General features: G+C 43.7%; 1 protein-coding gene across 7 annotated transcripts in view; it reads right to left on the reverse strand.

Moving 5' to 3' along the window:
* PCLO (piccolo presynaptic cytomatrix protein) overlaps positions 1-22,078 on the reverse strand; it is an 854,190-nt gene that overhangs the window by 150,887 nt on the left and 681,225 nt on the right. For all 7 annotated transcript variants that reach the window (XM_069627816.1, XM_069627812.1, XM_069627813.1 and 4 more), the window contains one exon: positions 734-805. In XM_069627816.1, coding sequence (XP_069483917.1) covers positions 734-805 — 72 coding nt within the window. The remainder of the gene's footprint in view (positions 1-733; positions 806-22,078) is intronic.

Raw genomic sequence — 22,078 nt, forward strand, 5'->3', positions numbered from 1 at the left:
CAGAGCTTTAGTTAAAATTCAAAACCTTGGCTGACATTCGGAATCCTAGTTAAAATTTGGAGCCCTCTCATCCTACATACTGCAGAGAGATTGTAGAGGTGCAGTTAGCTTGTGCATCAGCAATGGGGAAAAACAATTCAACCAATTGGAGGCTACTCGTTGAGATACAAGGTCTTGTTTTTCTGCAAAAAGTGCATTGCGTGTGGTGCATTATTATGTTCAGGGATGCAGCTCAGTACAAAGCTGTAGCTACTTTCCCAGTCACTCGTACATGTATGTAATGCAGGCCACAGTCTATACATTGTGGAAAATTATATTTTCAACGTTATGTCTTCTTTGCACAGGGTCACACACGTGGCATTCCATTAACACATAGTAAAATAGTAGGGCTGTTTGAAAAAAAACACTTGTCTTCCATTGTTTCCTGTTCACTTTAGGCTTTTAGCAGTGCAGCACATGTCAACCGTACTGTGTAATATTGTAAGAAGAGTACAATGAACATTCTCATAAAAGCCAACGCAGATCTCCTAGCAGAAATGCATTTGTTCTTAAAACATAAAACCCTAATCTGAGATCTTCAGTATTCTCTTAGAACTAAAACGTGGAACAATTAGAATTGCTAATTATTTTGCTTATTGAAACAGACGAGTCTCATCAGCACGTTCTGTTCTTTTTGGGCCAACGTTCAGAAAGTTATATAACATTGCGGAGAAACAAAGCAAACATTGGGTACCTCGCCCAGGAAGTCGTTGGAGGAGAATCGATCGTAGTCCCAGACGGTCACCTCCAGGGTTTTCTTCTTGATCTGCAGTTGAAATCAGAACACAAAACATCACACATCGCATCACACGCTCCTCACCACATTAGTATATGAAAACATCCCCCATGGCCCCTTTCCTAACACAATAAGGAGGCTCAAAAGTTCCATTGTAACTGTAACCTCGCACATAGAACCGTGATTTCATAGCAAACTAAAACAGCATATGACTATTATCATTGCGTCCTGGGGGGTGTACCCCATCACGCTTAATACTCACTTCCACTGGAGGTCTGATCATTATAAATCCACAAAATAAAATGATTAATAGAATAGCATATTTTTTAAGCCCTGTGCCTGGTTCCTTCTGCTTTGAGCCCTGGATCAATAGGTGTAATTATTACCCAATTTAATGACATTCAACCTAACATACCCCAGCGGGGATTTGAACCAATGACTCCAGTCTGCAGATCCTTCTCTAAAGTGAACACTCATTTCACTGAGTGACTCACGACCCTGTTTCAGAGACCTGGGGAATTCCATGTACACAGAAGCCTTTCTGTACTAAACAGGACTTTTACTAAGGTTTCTTTTGCTACGGCAGGGACGAGTATTGGAGCATTCCAAGTTCTGGAGTAAAACAAAGAAAACATTAAAAAAAAATGTGTTTGTATTCTAGGCACAAAGGGCATCTATGATGGGGGTAATAGTCAGCAGAAGGGAATGGTAAGGCGTGAATAGGGTCAGACGTAGCCACCCATGTCATGCCTAGGCCAAGAATGGGAGAGCAGCGTGGCAGAGTTGCAAGAAGGGAAGTGTAAGCAAGCCAGAGGCTAACAGCATTTAGGGGAAATGGACAGGGCATTGAGGCATTGTAGCAGCATGGAAGGTGGTGGTGGCGGGTAATAGTTCCCTATGTATTCTTACATGGCTTTGTTTTTTAATATGTTGCCTTTAATTGAAATGAGTGATTTGTGGGTTTCAGCGGTAGGTCTTTTATTCATTTATTTCAGTTGAAAGAAGAAGTTACAAAATGTTTTCAGGAAAGGATCGGCAGAGAAGGATAAACAAGCGATAGCAGAAGAGGAGGGCAGGAATATGTGTTGGAAACTATGTTTTGAGGTTCTTTGTGAAAGTGTTGATGGAGGAGGCTGTGCGCGTGTGGAAAGGTGGGGTGTTCCATGCGCTTGGTGCCCAGTGGGTAAATATGTGTTTTTGTGTGCATATTAGTTTGCAGAGTGGAATGTGTAGAAGGCGTTGGCTGTCTTGGTAGGTATGATACTGTTTATTTATAAAGTGCCTATAAACAGGCAAGTGCTTCAAAGCGCTCAAGGCGGGTGGGAACACGGGGAAAAAACAACAGTCACTCAGAGCCCTTGAAATTCTGAGACGATAATAGTCTGCACAGGCAGAGTAAGTGCATAAAATACATTTAACAGTTAAGACACAACAAATAGGCCTGACAGCGATTCTGCTGTTTTTTGAAGTGCACATTAAGGGGTGAGACAAGGAAGGACAGAGTGATCTTCATGCAGAGCGTAGAGCAAGTGCAGGCAGGACCAGGGAGGGGCAGGGGACCAAGTGCACCCAGTCAGTAGAGACTGGGGAAGTGCGAAGAGAGAAGTTCTCAGGATTTATTGCAAGTGCAGTGAGCGGGTGGTGTGCAGGGCCCTGAGGCAAGTGCAGGCAGGACCAGGGAGGGGCAGGTGACCAAGTGCACCCAGTCAGTAGAGACTGGGGAATTGCAGAGAGAGAAGCTCTCAGGATTTATTTCAAGTGCAGTGAGTGAGTGCTGTGCATGGCCCCGAGGCAAGTGCAGGCAGAACCAGGGAGGGGCAGGTGACCAAGTGCACCCAGTCAGTAGAGACTGGGGAATTGCGGAGAGAGAAGCTCTCAGGATTTATTTCAAGTGCAGTGAGTGAGTGGTGTGCATGGCCCCGAGGCAAGTGCAGGCAGGACCAGGGAGGGGCAGGTGACCAAGTGCATCCAGTCAGTAGAGACTGGGGAGGCCCGGAGAGAGAAGCGCTCAGGATTTATTGCAAGTGCAGTGAGGGGGTGGTGTGTTTATTTGTGCGTCATATACATATTGGTGGAAATGCATATTGTGGTTTTAGGGGTGTGCCCGAGGGATTTAACATATCGGTTGAAGAGGGATGGGGAGGCACCTTGCGGGACCCCATACTTGACAGGGGTGGGGTCTGATCGACAAGGGGGCTTGGAGACGAAGTGTGTTCTGTCTGTAAGACATGAGGTGAACCAGTCTAGATTGGTGCCAAATAGATTCATCCTGCGGGCTCGGATGGCTAGTAGAATGGTGTGGTTGATGTTGTCGAGGCTGCAGAGACGTTGAGGAGTTCCCGTAGTGCTGGGTGTCCTTTGTCTGTGATTCTGTGGAGGCCATAGAGGATGTGAAGAGAAGTGGTCTTAGTGCTGTGACCAGGCCAAAAGCCAGATTGGAAGGGGTTGAGTAGGTTGTTAGTTGTGATGGGCTGTTGTAGTTGGGTAGTTACAAGGCATTTCATGATTCTGGCAAGGTATGGTAGGATAGTAATGGGGCGGTAGTTTTAAGGGAATATGAGGTAGAGAGATGGTATTTTGAGGAAGGGTCAGATTTGTGCCGTTTGAGTGCATAGCAGCATATAAGAAAAGGAGTTGATGTTGAGCCAGCGGGGATCGAGTGATCGAGGGAGATCATGTTTTAGCTGCAGCTAGAGGTGAGCATGCATCATCCAGGAAGTGTGCAGGTTTTGTTTGGCAGTGAGGGTGATGAGGGTGTCAATATCGATGGAGTGGAAGGTGTCCCACATGCCGGAATGTTTGGGAATGGGGGATGTGAGTGGGAGAGCTGAAGGGAGGGGTGTGCATTTTGGAGTTGCGGTAGTTCATGAGGGTGTTGCACACTGCAGTGCATGGGGCTGTGGGAGGTGGTTTACAGAGCGACTTGGCGATGTTGAATAGTTTCTGGGTACGACTGTTGGTGGTTTGGAGTTCTTGGATGTAATGGGTGGCTTTGGCATTGCCTGTGGCTGTTTTATATTTGTGCTGCAGTGTCTGAGGGTCTGCCAAGTCCGCCAGGGGAGAGAGATGTGCCAAGAAAGCTAAACTTCAACTTGGATCAAAATTCACATTTAAAAAAAATAATTACATGTTTGAGTTGTGAGAGGTCAGTTCAATGGATTGTTTCTGGCCCCAATTTATGAAAAGATGCATTTATTGTTAAGCTTCACAAACCTTTTATTAGAATGGTCTCTTTCTACACTGACATGAAGAGCATCTGCTCTTCTCCAGGTAAATGTGTACACACTCTGGGGGGCTTAACATGTAAGAGAAGCGGCAGATGCTTGTCACTTCAGCATGCACATCTGGCTACATTTCTGACTTAATAATAGTATTGTTTATGTATGCCGCACTTAATGCCAAAGTCCTTCAGCTTCAAAGCACATGATCAGGATGTGAACCGCTGGTGCACAGCGCCGTCTTGCTCTCCAGGCACGCACATGCTCTCATTGCTATCCTCCTGGCCCGAGTACACAATTAGACATTAAAGTCCAAACCTTTATTTCGGCAAGTATAGCGTTTGGTTGTAGGTAGGGTTCTGTGGTGTACTTGCCTTAGACGGAGTAAAAGAACCGCTGAGCCATATTAGACTGAGCTCACCAGACCCTTCTATATTTGGAGCCGACGTAACAACTCATCCCAAGATTAGGGGTCTAGCGATTATCGTGCACAACAGAATGGCACTGACACCCAAAGCAGAGGCACTGGTTAAGCCTCTAATTCCACCTGACCATATTAAAGTTCTTTGTACTACTAATGTAACTGAAATGTGGATCCGGTGTGCTAGTAACGAACTAACGCCCACTTACAAAATGGCAACACTGTGTATGCAACGGCTTTAAACAGGATGTGTGAGTCTAAAAAATGCCACCCTCCACCTCGTATGAATTTGACCCAGTATATTTTACATTTGGCATAGTCAAGGTCCCCAGAATAACACATGGTTTAACTATCAATGGTGGGAGAAAAGGATGACCATGAGGGAAGGGGGTAGGGAAGCTTTTCCCCTGGTGGGCATCTCTATCCCCAGGATGGGAGTCCCTCTCTATGAGGTTCTCCCGGATATTACCACACCTAGAGCAACTATTTGTTAGCAGGATCACTTCCCTAGCCTTATAGGAAAGAGCTCCCCTCTGGGGAGAAGTGACGAGACCTGGCGATTCGTCACAGCTGGCTCTGCCAATATATGCCAGCACACCTTTGTAAGAACATAGTCCTGTTGGTTTGCCCATTAAACGTGTCATGCTACAATATGAAAACATGTCCAAACTGCTTCCAATGTGGGCCAGCCTACACGTGTAAGAACACTTATTCTGTTTGCTTCATCATAGTAGCTAGTTAATAAAAAGTCGTGCTACAGTAAGAAATAGGTAGGTCGTTACACCAAAAGACCAGTGTAGCAATGTAATACCACTTATAATGCTTGCGTTATCAAAGATGACCAGTAATACATGTCATGACACAGTAAGCAATGGCTAGACTGGCTGAACCAAATTGTTAGTCTAGCCATGTACTTACAGACAAAGTTGGCTTTGCCCGGAAAATACCAGTAAAACATGCCATGTTAGATAAGGATGTCCCAAAAATGCTCTATAATCTATCTCCCATACACACTCATCTCCTTTCACCCACCAGTCACTCAGCCATACATCTCCACTCACATTCACTCACACTGCAAGCGCCACACAGGCACCCACTCAGCCAGAACATTCACACACACTCACATGCCAATCATATTCAAACCCATTCACCCACCAGACACTCACCTTCTCTCACATCCACGCAAATTACCTTCGCCGCACAGGAATTCGTCCGATCACCCAACACATTCAAACACACACACATTGTCTGAGGTGCATGCATTATCTGGGTCATGGGTTGCCTGAGATCAGGGAAGAGGTACGGTCTATCCATACAGGAAGCCACCTTGAACCCCGAAGTAACAGGGGCAGAAGGGGGCTATCCCTAAGAATCGAGCCACAGAGAGGGAAAACCGAAAAGGAAAACACACTCTCGCCGCACGGTGGTTAGAAGAAGCAGGATAACAGCAGCCGAGGCAGAGATGGAACACTGTAGATGTAGACGCTGCAGTTACAGATCTTCAGTAGTACGGCAGAAAACAATGCAAGCAAAGGCAACACAAGGAAAGACAAGGTAATTGAGCGAAACAGCAAGCGTTTGGTAAACATGCAAGTGTAGACAACACAAATTGCTGAAGGAGGAAAAAGCAAACAGGAGGAAAGGGCAGGAAGGATGCAGGTCCAGAAGTAGAGAGAGCAGAACAAAGGATAGGAAACTAGCATTGCTGCAACAAAGAGACAAGTTGAGACGCACTGGCTTACCAGTCTGGTGGTCTGATATCCAAGCAAGAACCGCTCCGATCGTAACTGCAGGGTGTCATGTTTTCTGTGTTGGAATGTCACAGCTGCCATCTTAGTATAGTCGCCAGTGTACACAAAAGGCACCATCTTGGTTGGGGCGCAAGGCTCCACTGTGTCCAGGCAGGTTTGCTGATCTGCCTCCTGACACATTCACACTCATTCACCCACCAGTCACTGACCCATACCACTTGACACGCACCTCCCACATGCAAAATACACCTACAAAATATGTTTTTTAAGCCATTTTACCTGTTTCCCACTGAAGCTTTGGTCCGCTGTATCACTCGAGGCCTCCCTCTCTTCTGTGCTGTTCAGAGTCTGGAACCAGGAAGCTGGGAAAACTTCCTGGTTCCTGTGTGACGCGGCACGAGGAGAAGGGGTAGGAGCTGAACATGACATGTGACACGTACCAAAGCAACAATATGTGCTCTAATCCATGCCATGGAGACGTGGCATGCTGTGACACCTGTCACATGTGATGTGTGGCTCCGACCCTACTAAGTTGGGGGCAGAGCTCATCCTTCCTGCACTGTGATCCCCAGCCCAGCCTTTGCGCTGATGGGTGAAGACTGGGCCGGGCTCCCAAAGACCTAGTGTGGCGGGGGCTGCTGCTCTGCAGGGGCTGGGGGGCCCCATGCTACGCCAGTGCCCGACTGTATGCTTAACCATGTGCACCATTTAATAAACGATGAGTCCTCATCTCTTTCCATGTCGCTGCGTGCCGATTGTTATTCATCCTCTTCGTTACTGTAGGAGGGTGACTGAGGTGATAACTCCGCCATTTTGATAGGTCCTGTAGGTCACCCTCATCTTCCACCGAGATGAAAAACAATTCTAATTCACACATACTCAAAAACGGAGTTTATCTCCACAGGAAAGCCACTTTCAAAAATGTGCTTAACATTATAAAGAATGAAGGTGAATGAAAATAACACTTTATTCTGGGTTTGTCTGCACGCAGTAGCTGGATGCCGTGCCCAGCAATGCCCCCCACCAGACGCTGGATACACGAAGCGTCAGTACCTTCCGCCTGAAAGTGATGTTACAATATGGACATGACCTGCTGCCTGTATTTCTAAGAGAAGCAGTCATACCTGAGCACTGATCAACATGCAAGCTGGGGGGTCCCTCTAAAAAGTTGATATTTCAGTTCATAATAGTATGTCAAGCTGGAGGGTGGAAGTGCGCGGATCCCCACAGGCCAGGATTCTCCCAAAAGTGATCAGCAGAATTGCCTTAGTTACTGACCCAAAGGTTTGGTCACCCCCAAAATGCTATGCGTCACTTTTGTGGGTGGGAACCAACCACCACAAACCCAACCCCCGATCTGTACACTACCCCATGGCCTTCCTTCGCAACCCCCAGCTCTGCAAGCATTTTTGACACAAGAGACGCGACTATACAAAAAATCTTTTCATGCCCCAATATACCGCAGGATGCCAGTAGGAACAAGGGACATGCCCCTGGGCTCTGTAGGGGTGGCAGGAGCCTGACGTTTTGCTCCCTTAGAGGAACATTCATGGAAGTCCAGAAGGTTTGTGAGACTAAACACCCCCACAGCCGAGGTGCTGGGACCAGTTCTCCAATCCCTGGTGCTTACCATACAAACGCATAATTGCACAGGAGCTATGAATTAGTGAGCAAGCTTCTGCAAGAGGAAGCGATCCAGAAAAATGCACCAATCTTACCATTTTCATTTTGTCTGCGACTTTTGTTTAATTTAACATTGACCTATCAAAGAATTTGATTTTCCAAAATAAATAGTGCATTGAAACTAACCAAAGCAGTGGATGCAAAACTTAACTTCAAGTTATTGAGAACCAGACCCCCTCTCTATCCACACGAACCTGCTCAGTGTTTCTCCAAAGAAGCGCTGCTGATTCAAATGCAAATGCCTGTTTGATGCCGTTCTTAATAGTATTTTTTTAGAACAAATGGCTGTTCTTTCTCGCAAACGCAAGTAACATCTCGCTTTAAAAGAAAAAAAAACGGTTCTGAAGGTAAAGTCCTGAGCCGCAGAAAGAATTCAATGATTCTTTACAGCAGAAGGCTCCTGATGGATGTGTTTTATGGTGTCACTGAAAAGGAGTTTTATCCCTGGCTCTCGGAAAAGCTGAGATGTGAGCAAATGGTTTTGGCAGGCGCTGGACCGTGACGTCCTTCATGGATATTTTATGGATGCCTTTAAACTCCATCTGCTGGCATCAGGTCTAAATGAGTTCCCAGCCCCCAGCACCCAGAAACCCCTCACATTCTCTTCTTTTGCTTATGATTCAAAACGCATTTCACATCAGTGCAAAAAAGCAACTATGGCGAGATAGTGCATAACGAGTAATATGTGACATATTGCACCAATATATCAGCACCGCGTCCGGCTTTTCAATTATCTCCGGATGCAGCACTGTACTTCTTGGCGTTATGTAATGACGTGTGCCTTTTAATGTTCCACTATCCCTTTTTTCGCAAAGGCTATTAAGCTAGATAGAGATCTGAAACCATTTTCTTCCTCAAGGGTGAAAAAGAAATAACATACAGAGTTTCTTCAAAAGATTATTATGGAACTAACCCATAGGATAAAATAAATAAATAAATAAAATAAAAAAATAAAAAACAACAGCCATCATTAAAAAGAGAATCTTACTGCAGTGAAAAGACCGATTGCAAAAGTTAAACTATACAAAATAAAATTGTAGAATTTACAATCTGGAATTTGCCAAAGTGTAAGGATAAAAAGACAACTGTTTACTTAGCATGAGACAAAAAAAGGGAACAGTTTAAAAGAAGCACACCGGGTGTAACTTAAACAAGTGAAAACAAATTGGGAATTAAGATCTGTTAACGTGGAAAAAAGATAGAATACAAGTGGAGGTACAGAGTTCAATGTAGCGCACCGCTGTTTCACAGCGAGCTAGGACGCCGCATTCCTGGACACGGGTGAGGGAGCTCCCTTCATTTTAACATGTCCGTTTACAACATCTTTTTCCCCTTTTTAAAAAAAAAACATATATTTGTAACAGAATGTAACTTAAAATTGAAACATTATGGCTAATTTTAGATTGCCTTCTTTCTCTGTACATTCTTCATTATTATCGATCAGATCACTTTTAATGTAACTAATATTTATATTTTTTCTGCTGAATTTTTAGATTTTTATTTTTGACCATGGACTATGTTTCATGGAATACTTTCACATAGCACTTTAGAAGCTTTGCACCTGGGCTTAGACAACGACTACCATCAACCAGCCACAGGCAGGGTTGGGCGAAATGATTACTAAGACGTCCTTGAGTAACGGGCTCGAACCTGTCTTTGCACAAAGTGCTGCATGATGGAGAAAACGCAAAATACATCACAAAGCAATTCAAGGGTGGTCTCATGCCTCATTCTTATTTTAGAACACTGACTTAACCATGAGTGGCAACTTGGAGAATTGCACTTGACTTCTGGTAAATACTCAAACTAGTCTGCACAGTGAATCCTGTGTCGAGCAGGGGTAGCTGTTATGGAGTGAAAATGTGCCTCTGTGCAGCAACTGTTGCAAAATGACAAGAATTGATTTATAAGTGGAAGCCTGACCTAGTTCAGGTGAGGCTGCAGCCAGGTCTGAAAGTAAACACAACCACATTGCATCACTGTAACACACCGTGGGCAATATGAGAGAAAGAATCAGATAATTAATTTTTAGTTCTACCACGGGTCAAATCCAGGATGATGGCTTTTTTTACACCAACCAATAAGAAAAAAGTAATACAAAGTTCCTGCTGTTTTAACGCCCATGCGTGCCACGTAAGAGGTGGAGATTGCAAATCTCTTTCAGAAATAAAAAGACAACTCAGATGCTATTAAAAATAGCCAGCCATAAAATGCAGCACATTTACCTACATAGAAACCTACACTATTCTACAAGCTAGATTACATGTAGTACACCGAAAGTGTCAAGGAGTGCAGGGTAGGAAGTGTTTTATTTATTGTGTGAAAGACATCATGGTAATGAACAAGAGGACGTTCTGGATGTTAGGAGATTCATCGGGTGAAGGTATATACAGAGCAAGAACAAAGTTATGGCAGAAAAAGTCACGAGTTCACAGGGCTTATACAGTGATTAAGAAAATAAACATCAAGGCTGCGGGTATCTGGGTGGTGTGGGTGTACTGCCAATACACATCCACAGGAATAGTTGAAGAAAAACAAAGATGTTCCCAGTCTCACTGCGCCAAGAAATTATAATTAGTTGTTTGTGCAAAGAAAAGCCTTTATTGTTTGTGTGAATAGAAGCCTGACATGTGTTTCAAGCTGTGTACAGCTTTTCATCAGAGGCTTAGGTTGCATCAATAAGAGCTCCACATTTGGAATAGGTCTATGCCAGATACAGTTCTCAAAATGCCTCGCAGTTGCGGAAAGCTCAATGACCGCTTGTTTCAGTCTACTCGTGTTACCATTGCACAAACAACTAATTATAATTTCTTGGCGCAGTGAGACTGGGAACATCTTTGTTTTTCTTCAAATATACAGAGCAATTTGGCATCTCTGAAAATCTTGGATTTGAAGGAGTGGAGGTGTCATGGTATGGAGTTTGTGGATTATACGGAGGTCATTATTACTCTTGGTGCATTTCAAACATTGAGATATAATTATATTACATTGTGGAGGCAAGAGTTTAGAGTATGTTACTGGAATATCCTTGCAGTTGTCTGTAGAATATATATTTAGAAGGCTAATGGAACAGTTCCCATCTACAAAGATTATTTGTTTTCACAGATCACTCATGGGCAAACGTGGAAAAGATCCAAATGGCATTTTTCTTTCCAATGTTCATAATGCTATGAAACAGTTTTTGTGAAAGAAATAAAAAAATAAGACTATGCAGAAAAGCATGTGTTAATAGTAGGAAAAAAAACACAACATGAAAAAGTTTGTAAAAGAAAAAAAAAGCTCTTTTAAGAGCCACCACTATTTTAAGGAAAAAAGTAGTAAAGTGAAGTTAAAATACCTCTTTTTTTTTAATACAGCGCTGTCCGTGGAGTATTATACTGTCCACAGACTGAATAGTGCAAGAAAATGAAGGATGTTGGGTGTTGTAATGTGTATGGAAGTGTAAACGCCCCGAGTATGGCTGAAACACTTCCCATGCATGTTAAACTTTATGTTTGTTTTTTGTATGACAGCAAAACATATTTGGGACAGAAAACGATTCCTGTGACTCTTTCTTTATCTCTACTGTACACAATCTTGATTATTTTCATTAGCATAGAATATAATGCTAAAATAATGTTGGAACATCTTATAGAGTCCAAATACTTTACAAACAAATGTAAAGATGATGGAGTCTATGAGATTACATTTTTTTAGTTGTATTTTTTAACTGTAAAAGGTGGTTCCCAATGGAACCTGCTATTTTATTTTTTCATATTTTTGTTTTTTATGTGCTTTTCCTGGGGGTAGGGAGAGGCAAGGAGGAAAGGTGTGGGTGGGAGGGAAGGTGCACCAACCGCTGATAGGGAGGGACAGGTGGACAGAGGAAGATGTTGGGCCTCATCTTAAGTCTAAGGTAGGGGCAGTGCTACTCATGCTCCTTGACAGCAGCCTGTAAGGCACTGTGAAGCTGGACCCCCTGCACAGGATTGTTTCACAGTACATACCGAGAACTGTTGTCCTTGAAAGGAAAGGACCGACATCCTCTTGTATGACCTGTGAGGCAATAGGAGGAATCATGTGCCCCACAACAGTAGATTGTGCGGCAGCAGAAACAGATGAGGAAGATGAGCCTACTACCTGAGAAAGGAACAGCCTTTTCAGAGCACCCGGGTGGAATGTGCAGGTGTGGCAGCGCATGGCGGTAGTACCAACAGAGTACTGCCCATTTTGTGTGTGACTGCATGTGGCTTTCATGCAGGCAGCAGCAGACTTTTGAACCCCTCCCATGGTGGTAAAAACAGCCACACCCATAATTCCTTGCAGGTACTTCTGGTAAGTGCATCCTCTACCTCATCTTCATCTTCCTCTTCCCTCCTCCTCTGCTCCAGTGTGCCTGTTCCCCTGACCAGGCGCTCCAGGTGGTGGTGCTGGTGGCGGCTCCTGGGAGGAGGGATGGCCATGGCCATGACATAAGCCATTTTGCAAGTGTTTGCTGCAGCTCTCCAAAAGAAGGTCCTCTCCGGATCTCTGCCAGATTGAGAATTAATAAAAGTAATAACTGTTTCCCTTCAGAAGAACCGTCTGCATAAGTTTCTCCTCTCTGTGGACTCTGGAGTTTAAAATAGGACTTGGAAAGTTGTGAAAAGTTGAGAAATCAACTAACAATGGCAGTAGGTGGTGTGGAAGTGTAAACATTCAATTTCAAACTTCCTAGATTGGCTGAAAATGCAGTTTCAAAATGTCCACGGAGTGCAGACTGTGGTCACGGACATGTCATCATGCCACACAGGTGCAGTGATGTTCATGAGCGTCCGCAATGCCAACAAACATCTGTGAATGTCTGAGATAAAAAACTGTGTAAAAAGTTTATAGAAGTAGTAAGAATGTTTCTAGCAGGTGGGGAATGGTGATGTTTAACTTCTAAACTTCCTAGATTGCCCAAAAATATGGTTTAAGTATATCTACTATACACGGACACCGTTTGCGGACACATCATTATGCTGCATGGGCGTGGTCACATGATAACGTTCACGACCATCCAGAGTGAAGGTGTGACATGCGTGGACCACGGTGCTGCATGCAGTGGAATACGTGAAGGGGGCAATGACATGTGCAGACTAATTAAAAGTGCATCAGATGGAAACGGACATATCCATGCTAGGCAGGACGCCCATGAACGTGATGTCTCAGTGACAGGTGCATGCTGACATGAACAAGTGCGGTGTCCACGGATTAAACATTTATTTTTACAATACATTAATTTAAGAAAGGGATGGGGTATTACAGTTGAAACATACATAGGGGTGTTTGGGGGTGTTAATCATGATCAGGCGAAGCAGGGAGAGAAGTTTCATCAAAATGTCTGTAATTTATACAGGTGATTGCTGGGGAAAAGGGAACATGTACATATAGGGCAGTGAAAAGCAATATTTCTAATTACATGATTTTAATCATATGTTCTTTAAATTGATTACTAAGTTCTCCTATTTGTAAAGACAAGTTGGTGATTTGATTTGGTACATTTGGTAATTGGGGTTCTCTTTGTAGTAGTACAGCTTCTTCATCTTCTACATTATGTAGTATAAAAACTATAAATTAATATGTAAATAAGTAATGTATGAGTTACATTATTTGTTTGTGTTTCTCACATATATTGTTCAACGTTAGTGATTTGGTCATCACTAGTTTCATCTTTGGGGACGTACTGCTCCAGCCCTTCGAGGTTGCATGCCATTTCTCTCAAAATATAGAATGTTCATATTTGTTTATGAATAATGTTTGTTTAACAAATGTTTACAATGGAAACTAAAATAAGGTGTACTTACCATTTTGTGAGAGATTATTTTGCACTGTGAGTGGTAGAGTTGCAGTGAACCGATGATATGAGGTGCACAGTTATGCTTTGTGTTTGGTATACTCTAATATCGTGTGCTGAATCACACATCACATTGTACATTTGTAAAGGTTTAATTGTATATAGATGTTTATTTGGGGTGTACTAAGTATTGGTAATGTTGGTTTATCTATATCAGGGGTCTCCAAACAGTCGATCACGAGCTACCAGTAGCTCGCCAGAGCCTCTGAAGTAGCTCGCGTTCGACTTTCAGAAAGAAAAAAAAAAAGATTCAAGGAAGTGCTCTGACCAATCACAGGCCTGCAAATCTGTAAAGCATATGCAATGCGTCCTGTGATTGGCCAGAGTAAGTTCCTTTGTGCTGTGTGAGAAAGTCCGGGCTTTCTCTTTTAAAAGCACCGTGGCGCAGGTATTTTTTTTTTTTTCTATTTTGGAGCTCTCCTGGCGTTTTGAAGTGTGGACTGGGGTAACAAGGCTGCCTGAAGTGGATTTTGAGGTGAGGTGAGGTCGGGTGGGTCGGGGGAGGTGAATTGAGATGTTTTTATTTTATTTACTTTGTGTCTGTGCACGCCGAACTGCGGCCCCTCCTCTCATGTGTGCACATGTTTGTGCTGTCGGAGGAGGGGTGGGCAGCTTGGCAGAAAGGAGCCCCGGGTGAAACAGAGTATTCAGCTATTTTGATTACTGTCTCCGCTCGCCCTGGGCTCCTTTCCAGTCATGTAAGTTATTTTTAGAAGGCAGGGCTCTGGCGAGCAAGCCCCCCTCGGGACTAACTCACCAGAACCCTGCGTTTCTAAACGCAACTCATATGACTGACACAGAGCCCAGGGCGAAATGGAGACTTTCATCATGCTAGCTGCATGTCTCCGCTCGCCCTGTGCTCCTTTCTAGTCATGTAAGTTATTGTTAGATGGCAGGGCTCTGGCGAGCAAGCCCCCTCGGGACTTCCTCACCAGAGCCCTGCCGTTTCTAATAGTACCTCGCACAACTGGCAGTCAGCCCAGGGCGAGCGGGGACATGCAGCATGATAGCTGCATGCCTCCGTTTCGACCCTGGGCTCATTTTGAGTACAGGGGTGGACTGGCCTATAGGAAACTCTGGAGATTTCCCGGTGGGCCTCTGCACCCTGGTCCTCTTTTGTGTGGCATTTCCTAATTTTCGTATAGGAAAAGCGTTGGGCTTGCTAAAAATGTGTCATGTGGCGCCACTTTGAAAATAATTTCCAGGGCCTATTTTGGTCCCAAGTAAGTATTTCCAGGGCCTCTTTTAGTTCTCAGTCCACCCCTGGCACTCTTTTCAGCTATTTTTCGAAGGCAGGGCCATGAGTGGACTGGCCTATAGGGAACTCTGGAGATTTACCGGTGGGCCTCTGCACCCTGGGCCTCTTTTGTGTGGCATTTCCTAATTTTCGCATAAGAAAAGCATTGTGCTTGCTGAAAATGTGTCATGTGGCGCCACTTTGAAAATAATTTCCAGGGCCTCTTTTGGTCCCAAGTAAGTATTTCCAGGGCCTCTATTAGTTCCCAGTCCACCCCTGGCACTCTTTTCAGCTATTTTTCGAAGGCAGGGCCATGGGTGGACTGGCCTATAGGGAACTCTGGAGATTAAGGGATCAATAGACAAACTCTACAGTAGAAGGTTACCAGGGTAGCTCAGCAGGTTGAGAGACTGTTGCCGAGATGTTAAATATAAAAAAAACTGCTTGTTATCGTATGACTTTTGCAATTCCTATAAAATGTTTGACCAAGGCATGGGTTGGGCTGGTCGCTTGCTTATATTCAGGGGAGAGGGAGGGTAGGGTATTCTGCCCCTGTAGTGAAAATCAAAAGTTGGCACCATGAACCCACAGTTTAATTTCCTAATAACTGCTGTCAGCACAACAGAAGCATTTATGTGATTAAGCAGTTTGTCACGCGTATACCATCTTTATAAATGTAACCTGTGATAAAACCCCAAGGAAGGGGCACAAAAATGACGTGGTATTTGTGTGGTAGTCTGACAAAAAAAGAAACCGTGAATGCAAGTTTAAGCAGCATTTTTGAGTTCAGAAATTATTTTTTTTCCTATGAAAGTGTTAGATGCAGATTTGGAAAACAATAGTGTGGCAACAAGCATTTTTCACCCAACCTGCAAAGAAAGCAAATGCTGCAACATAGGCATCCTTCAAAGTTGCACATTATTTGGCAAAACACAAATGCACTTTTACAGATGGTGCAGTTGTGAAAGGTGCGATGGCTCTCGTGGCTCTCGTGGCTGAGTCAGTTTTAAAAGATTTTAAAAACTGCCCTGACATTATGTCTGACATTTCAGATGTGCAGTTAGGTGCAAACACAATGGCAAGGAGGGTATCTGCACTATCTGCCAATGTGATGGGGCAATTAGAAAAAGATTTGAGCATATGCAGTTTTTTCTCCATTCAGTGTGATGAATCGGTTGATGCAAGTGATACTGCCCAGCTAGCACTGTTTGCTCGAATGGTGTTTGAAGACTTCACCAACAAAGAGGAATTCTTGACCTTGTTGCCTCTGAAATCCACAACCAGCGGTGTTGATATCTACAATGAGGTGAAGAATTATTTTGTCAAAACAAAAATTCCATTGAACAAGTTGGTGGCAATAACAACCGATGGTGCACCAGCAATGACCGGGCGTCATTCTGGCTTTGTTGCGTGCTGTAAAGCAGACCCTGATTTTCCTCCATTACTGCACTACCACTGCATCATCCACCACCAGGCAATTTGTGCCAAAGTGATGGGGTTTGATCACGTAATGGCACCTGTTGTGCGAATTATTAATTCAATTTGTGCAAAGGCCAAACAGCACAGAATGTTCAAAATATTCCTGGAAGAACTATCTGCCGCACATAGTAATCTGTTGCTACACACGGAAATCCGATGGCTTAGCAGGGGGAAAATACTACGTCGCTTTCTTTCACTTTTGCCAGAAATCAAAGATTTCATGAGGTCAAGAAATGAAGAGATCAGCCAATTATGCAGCATTTCTTGGCTACTTGATTTGGCATTTCTGGCAGATGTTACTGAGAGATTAAATACCCTGAACTGTGAACTACAAGGAAAGGGTAAAACCATTGCTGACATGATAAGCTCAGTAAAGACATTTAAGTCAAACCTTTTCACTGAACAAGTGGTGAAAAGGAAAATGCATCATTTCCCTTCTGTAATGCAAATGCTGACAGAGCATACAGCTAGTCCTGAACTCCTGAACATAGACAAATACAGCAGTCTCCTGAGCAGGCTTAAGGAAGAGTTCAGTGACCGGTTCAGGGATTTCGAAAGGATTGAACCGTGTGTGATGTTCATCGCAAACCCCTTCATAGAAGTCAATGTTTGTGAACTTACAGAACAAATGGGTGAGCTGTTTAACCTGAACAGTTGTGCTATGGAAATGGAGATTGTCAGCCTGCAAGGGGACATTCTGTTGAAAAGCAGACAATCTCACACCAATTTCTGGAGCCTTGTTGATCACAAGGAGCACAGTAACATTTGCACAGCAGCATTAAAAGTGACTTCTCTGTTTGGTTCCACCTATTTCTGTGAATCTGCATTTTCAGATATGAACTTCATCAAATCGAAATTTCGAACCCGCCTGACCGATGAGCATCTTAGTGACTCCATCCAAGTTGCTGTATCAAGTTATACCCCCGACTACAGAGCACTGGTGGATGGCATGCAGTGTCAACCTTCACAATGAATGTCTCATTTTCCTTCATTGTGAAAGTCTTTTTATGAGAACTTCTAATAAAAAAGAATGCAATAAAGAGATTTTTGAACTTAACATAAACATGAAGGGATATGTTATTCCCTATATTTATGAAGGGAAAATTACAGCTAAAAAAAAAAAGTTCCAATGTTTATGAACAACCCCGACCGCCGATATCGCCCGCAAGTAGCTCTCGCTGTTGGCCCCCAACTGAAAGTAGCTCACGCCAACATAAAGGTTGGAGACCCCTGATCTATATGTTTTTGTCATTAGACGGGCACAAAATATTGTGTTGTGCATTTGGGTAAGAATTGATGCTACCTGTTGTCAGGCAGGTCAGAGGACATGTCTACTGTTTGCTGACGGTAGAGCTGCTATAGTGGAGGGGAGAGTGATTTTTAGGTGTAACTGTTGTAAATATATACACAGAACTTTAACAAACTTAGGGTGCACTGGTAAAAACCTATGCAATGCAGTTAAAAAGCTTTTTAAAAGGGACATTATGGTTACAAGTAAAATGAAAACCCCCAGAAATTCACCAGTCATGGTGAGTTATGCAAACATAACGTGCACCACCGCCATGCACTGCTATGACTAACACACAAGACATTGAAAATGGCATCACAAATTACAGCATTGATGATATCACTGATGACATCACATCTCCAAAATGGTTATTTTTGTTTGGTGGCAGTATGATTTTAAGCAGAATATGTGATGTGCTCTACTGCATTAAAAGCATGATGCACATACTCTAAAGGTGCTGCATATGTATACCTTAACCTTGTGTTATGTTCTTAATGTACTTTCCTTTGGGTCTGGCCTGAATTCATGGTGCACATACATGGGACAATAAGCATGCCCCCGACAGACAATTCATGTTTTGTACATGATGATGAACTCTAATGTTAGTGACATTTTCTGGTCACGGTATTTGTTTCCTTTCTGAGGGATCAGATATAAGAGTCAGATACAAAGTTGTCATGTTTTCATTATCAGACATCTGTATTACAATGAAAAGGGCCAATAAGGGCCTCTTTGTCCCTATCCTAAAGAGAGCTTCCCTGCCTAGGAAACTAAAACTAAAGATCAGTCTGTTTGAAGTAATTAAACTTCAAACTGTCCTTGTGTCCAACACATACTACTCCGACCCTGGCAATAGAAATGATCTAAGGGTTCAAGGACATGTCTCTGACTTTTGTTTAGCCAAGAGTGTTCATAATTAAAGCAAATAATCCAACATAAACAGTCTTTTCCAAGGAGAAATCCTTAGATCCAGAGGGTTGATTCCTTCCCCTGGATGTTTAGATACGATGGCAAGAGTGGTTCTTTATACCGGATTCATGTCCAAACACTATATCCCATACCATTTAGCTCTTCCTAGTTTTCTTTGCACTGAGTTCACATAAACAATCTTATTCAGATGAGATGCTCAATATAAGGTTCTTTTTAATGTCTTTTGTATCTTGGCAGAGATCAGATGTTTGTTTCCATCAGGAATACTCCTGCGCGCTATTCAGGTCTCCTGGTATACCCCTCTGCCAGGTATTTTAGTACCAACATGAAAAGGTCTTTGTTCAATTTCATAATTTCAATTGACTGGTATATCTATCCACCAAGATCATGTTCATGTGTTATGCTAGAGTCTCTGGTATACTTTTCAACCATGTGTTTTGCAAAGTAAGTATGTTTCTTTCTGCGCGTTTAGTAGCTCTCCTGGTATACTCTCCTGCCAGGATATCCTTTAGTAGGTTCTTCAATTCCCCAGCTAAACTGTCCTGCCTGGTGTCTTCTCATGTTGTATTATACATTTGAGATACTTTGAGTGGATTGCCTGGTATACTCCCATGCCAGGAATCCCTTTCTGGGGTCTTGCAGATCCCCTGGTATACTTTTCAGACAGGTACCTTCCCCCCAATGTTCACTGCCTGACGTGTTTCTTTCGCCAAGACTTATTTTCGGTTTCACTGTCCTTTAGTATCACACAGTTGTATCACTTCACTGTGTTGATAATTCATTGGCTTGAGGTACTATTTGTCCCAACTTTCCCCACATTGACATCTCATACATGTGGAATTGTGCAAGTTCTGTCTTTGTACTTTATTTGGTCGGTATTCAAATATTCTTATATGGTTACATGCCATTCAGTACGCCCAGCTGTCCCCAATGGCTCTGGGCAGACTCACTAGTGTTTTGCAGCATTTCATACGCATGGCTCGTTGCTGCGATGGGACGGCCTCCCTCACACTGCAGTCCTTCCTCCAGCGCTCCCAGCAGCTCCACGCTCACCTGCCGGTTTCTCTCTGTGACTGAGACTGTAGACTGCTGCTTCTCGGCATGACCGTGTCTCTGGTAGCTGTGATGCTGCTCCCGGTACTCCAACGGTCCTCCAACGGTGCCGGCTGCATCTCTCCTGGCCTCACACCACACCGGTGTGTAACACTTGTAGCTGCGAGCAGCTGTCTGGAAGTGTGTGCCTTCTCTGGTCCTTTCCCATGCTGCTTTCTTCTCTGGCTCTGCCTGTATCTCAAGAGCAGATACCATTTTTAAATGTACTACACCCTCATGCTTCATCAAAACAATTAGTCCACATGTTCAACTTCTTTACTCCTCCTTCCTAGTCTTTGTACAAGAGACTTTATGGGAGTTGGAGCCCAAACAATTTCTAGGAATTCTAAAGTGATATTGTTTAGGACCCTTACTTTGAAAAAACATTAAAAACAGAAGATGTTAAGTGTGTGTTATGTGTGTATGAGGTATGAATTGTTTAGTTTAGTTTATTCATTTGCATTGCGCACCAGACCCGAGGGTATAGGGGCGCAGGAGCAACAAGGTTATTCGCAGCTTGGTTACAGGTTGCAATGCATTACAATGATTACAATGGAAGGCAAAGAAAGTTTACAAATGTACAAATAAACATATTTACATAGTATACAGTGGTGCAATGGGCTGGATGGTATTAGTGGTCATTGTTCTTTATCCAATGTATATAGTTGCGTCTAAAATGTGTGTAAGCTTGGGGTGTCCTTAGAGAGGGTGGTAAGGAATTCCAGTGTTGGGCTGCTTTCACCTGGAAGCTGTTGCCACCCATTTTGGAGCGTTTGAACCTGAGAACTGTGAGCAGGTTTGCGTTGGAGGTTCTGGTAGGTCTGTTAGAGGTGAGTTTGCTTATTCTATCGACTAAGAAGCGGGGGGCAGTGTTGTTAAGGCATTTGTGTGTTAGTGAGGCTACTTTGAGCAGGATTTGCCTAGGCAGGGGTTTCTGGGTTTTTTAAGGGGGGATTTGTAGAGTGACAACAAACCATCAAGGACTTAGGAATGATGAGGTCCTCTTCTCTAGAAGAGGAGAAATGCATCTCTCCTGATGGGGTCACCACATTCCCCCGGCAGCCGTCTCGTCCCTTGTGACCCTCCTCTATAGTACCACCCCCCAGAGGCAGGATCAGGTAGAGGCGCCGTCTCTTGGCCACATGGGAGGAGATCCTTGCTGGGGAATCAGTGATGACTCCACAGGATTCATTACAAATTCTTACTAGAGTTCTCCTGTCTGTGCCTCAAATGTGTATGCATTGATGCTCTTCCTATGGATTTATTTTTGTACGAACAGAGGTGTTCGTTCTGGCCAATATTCCCAGATTAAAAATATTCTACTTCAATGGTGCATAATGCAGCCATAGTTTATATGTATGTATTATTATATTGCTGTATTAACTGCATTACTTTAATTGAACGTTTAGGTTGCAATAAGTACATGTTGTGATACATGGAGTAGTTCATGAGATGTCTCATAATCACCCTTCATATGTTGCCAGCAACACCCTAAACAGAACCCTTTGCATAAACTTTCAAGTACAATTGGTGGCATATGTGATATCATCAGTGGTGTCATCAATGATGTCATCTTTGATGTCCTGGGTGTTAGTCTGCGGTGAGGAAGCACTGCTTGGATGAACCAACACTGTTTACTTGAGTCTGTGGTCTTGTTTCTGCCACTGTGATGAGGAAGCTCTTCTCGGATGCACAAACACTCTTTATTTGGGTCAATGGTCTTGTGATTGTTACTGTGATGAGGATACTCTCCTCGATGCAAACTATACTGTAGTACGTGGTCTTAAGACTACCACGGCAATGAGGATCCTCTCCTTGATCCCAGGATAAATTATAGATCTCCTCTGGTATGTCCCGATAACGCCCTTGTCCCTACCGGCCTGCCCGTGTTTTCCTGTTCGTCTGGACGGATTTGGGCACTCTTACGGTTCTTCCTGGTATGGGTGTTGGTCGTTCTTGGGCTCCCTGGTGTCTGGGTTTTAACCTTTGGCTCTGCAGCGGCTCAGTGGTCCTCCCTTGCCCTTCTCCTTGTATCTTCTTGGTGTACCAGCTTCTGTTGGAACCCACTAGGACTCCCACAGCTGTACGCTAGCATCCTCAGTCTTCTAGCTTTGCCAAATTCGACAGCTTCCGCATCTGCTGTTGGTCTGGGCCTGGACTGCCCAGCTTGACTGGCTTGACTTCCTGTTGAGTGTTTCTTTGCTTTTTTTCTTCCTCTTTTTGGGCTCGTCCTATGGAACACTGCACTGATTCTTCTGGTTCAGTGTTATAATCTTTACGCCTCCTCGGGTCCTACTAGCACGGTCAGTAATCTTCATGTCTCCTGTCCGCTTCTTCGTGCTAGTAC

Source organism: Ambystoma mexicanum, chromosome 12 (genome assembly GCF_040938575.1).
Source record: "Ambystoma mexicanum isolate Mex_15411 chromosome 12, UKY_AmexF1_1, whole genome shotgun sequence".
In the NCBI taxonomy this organism is placed as follows: Eukaryota; Metazoa; Chordata; class Amphibia; order Caudata; family Ambystomatidae; genus Ambystoma; species Ambystoma mexicanum.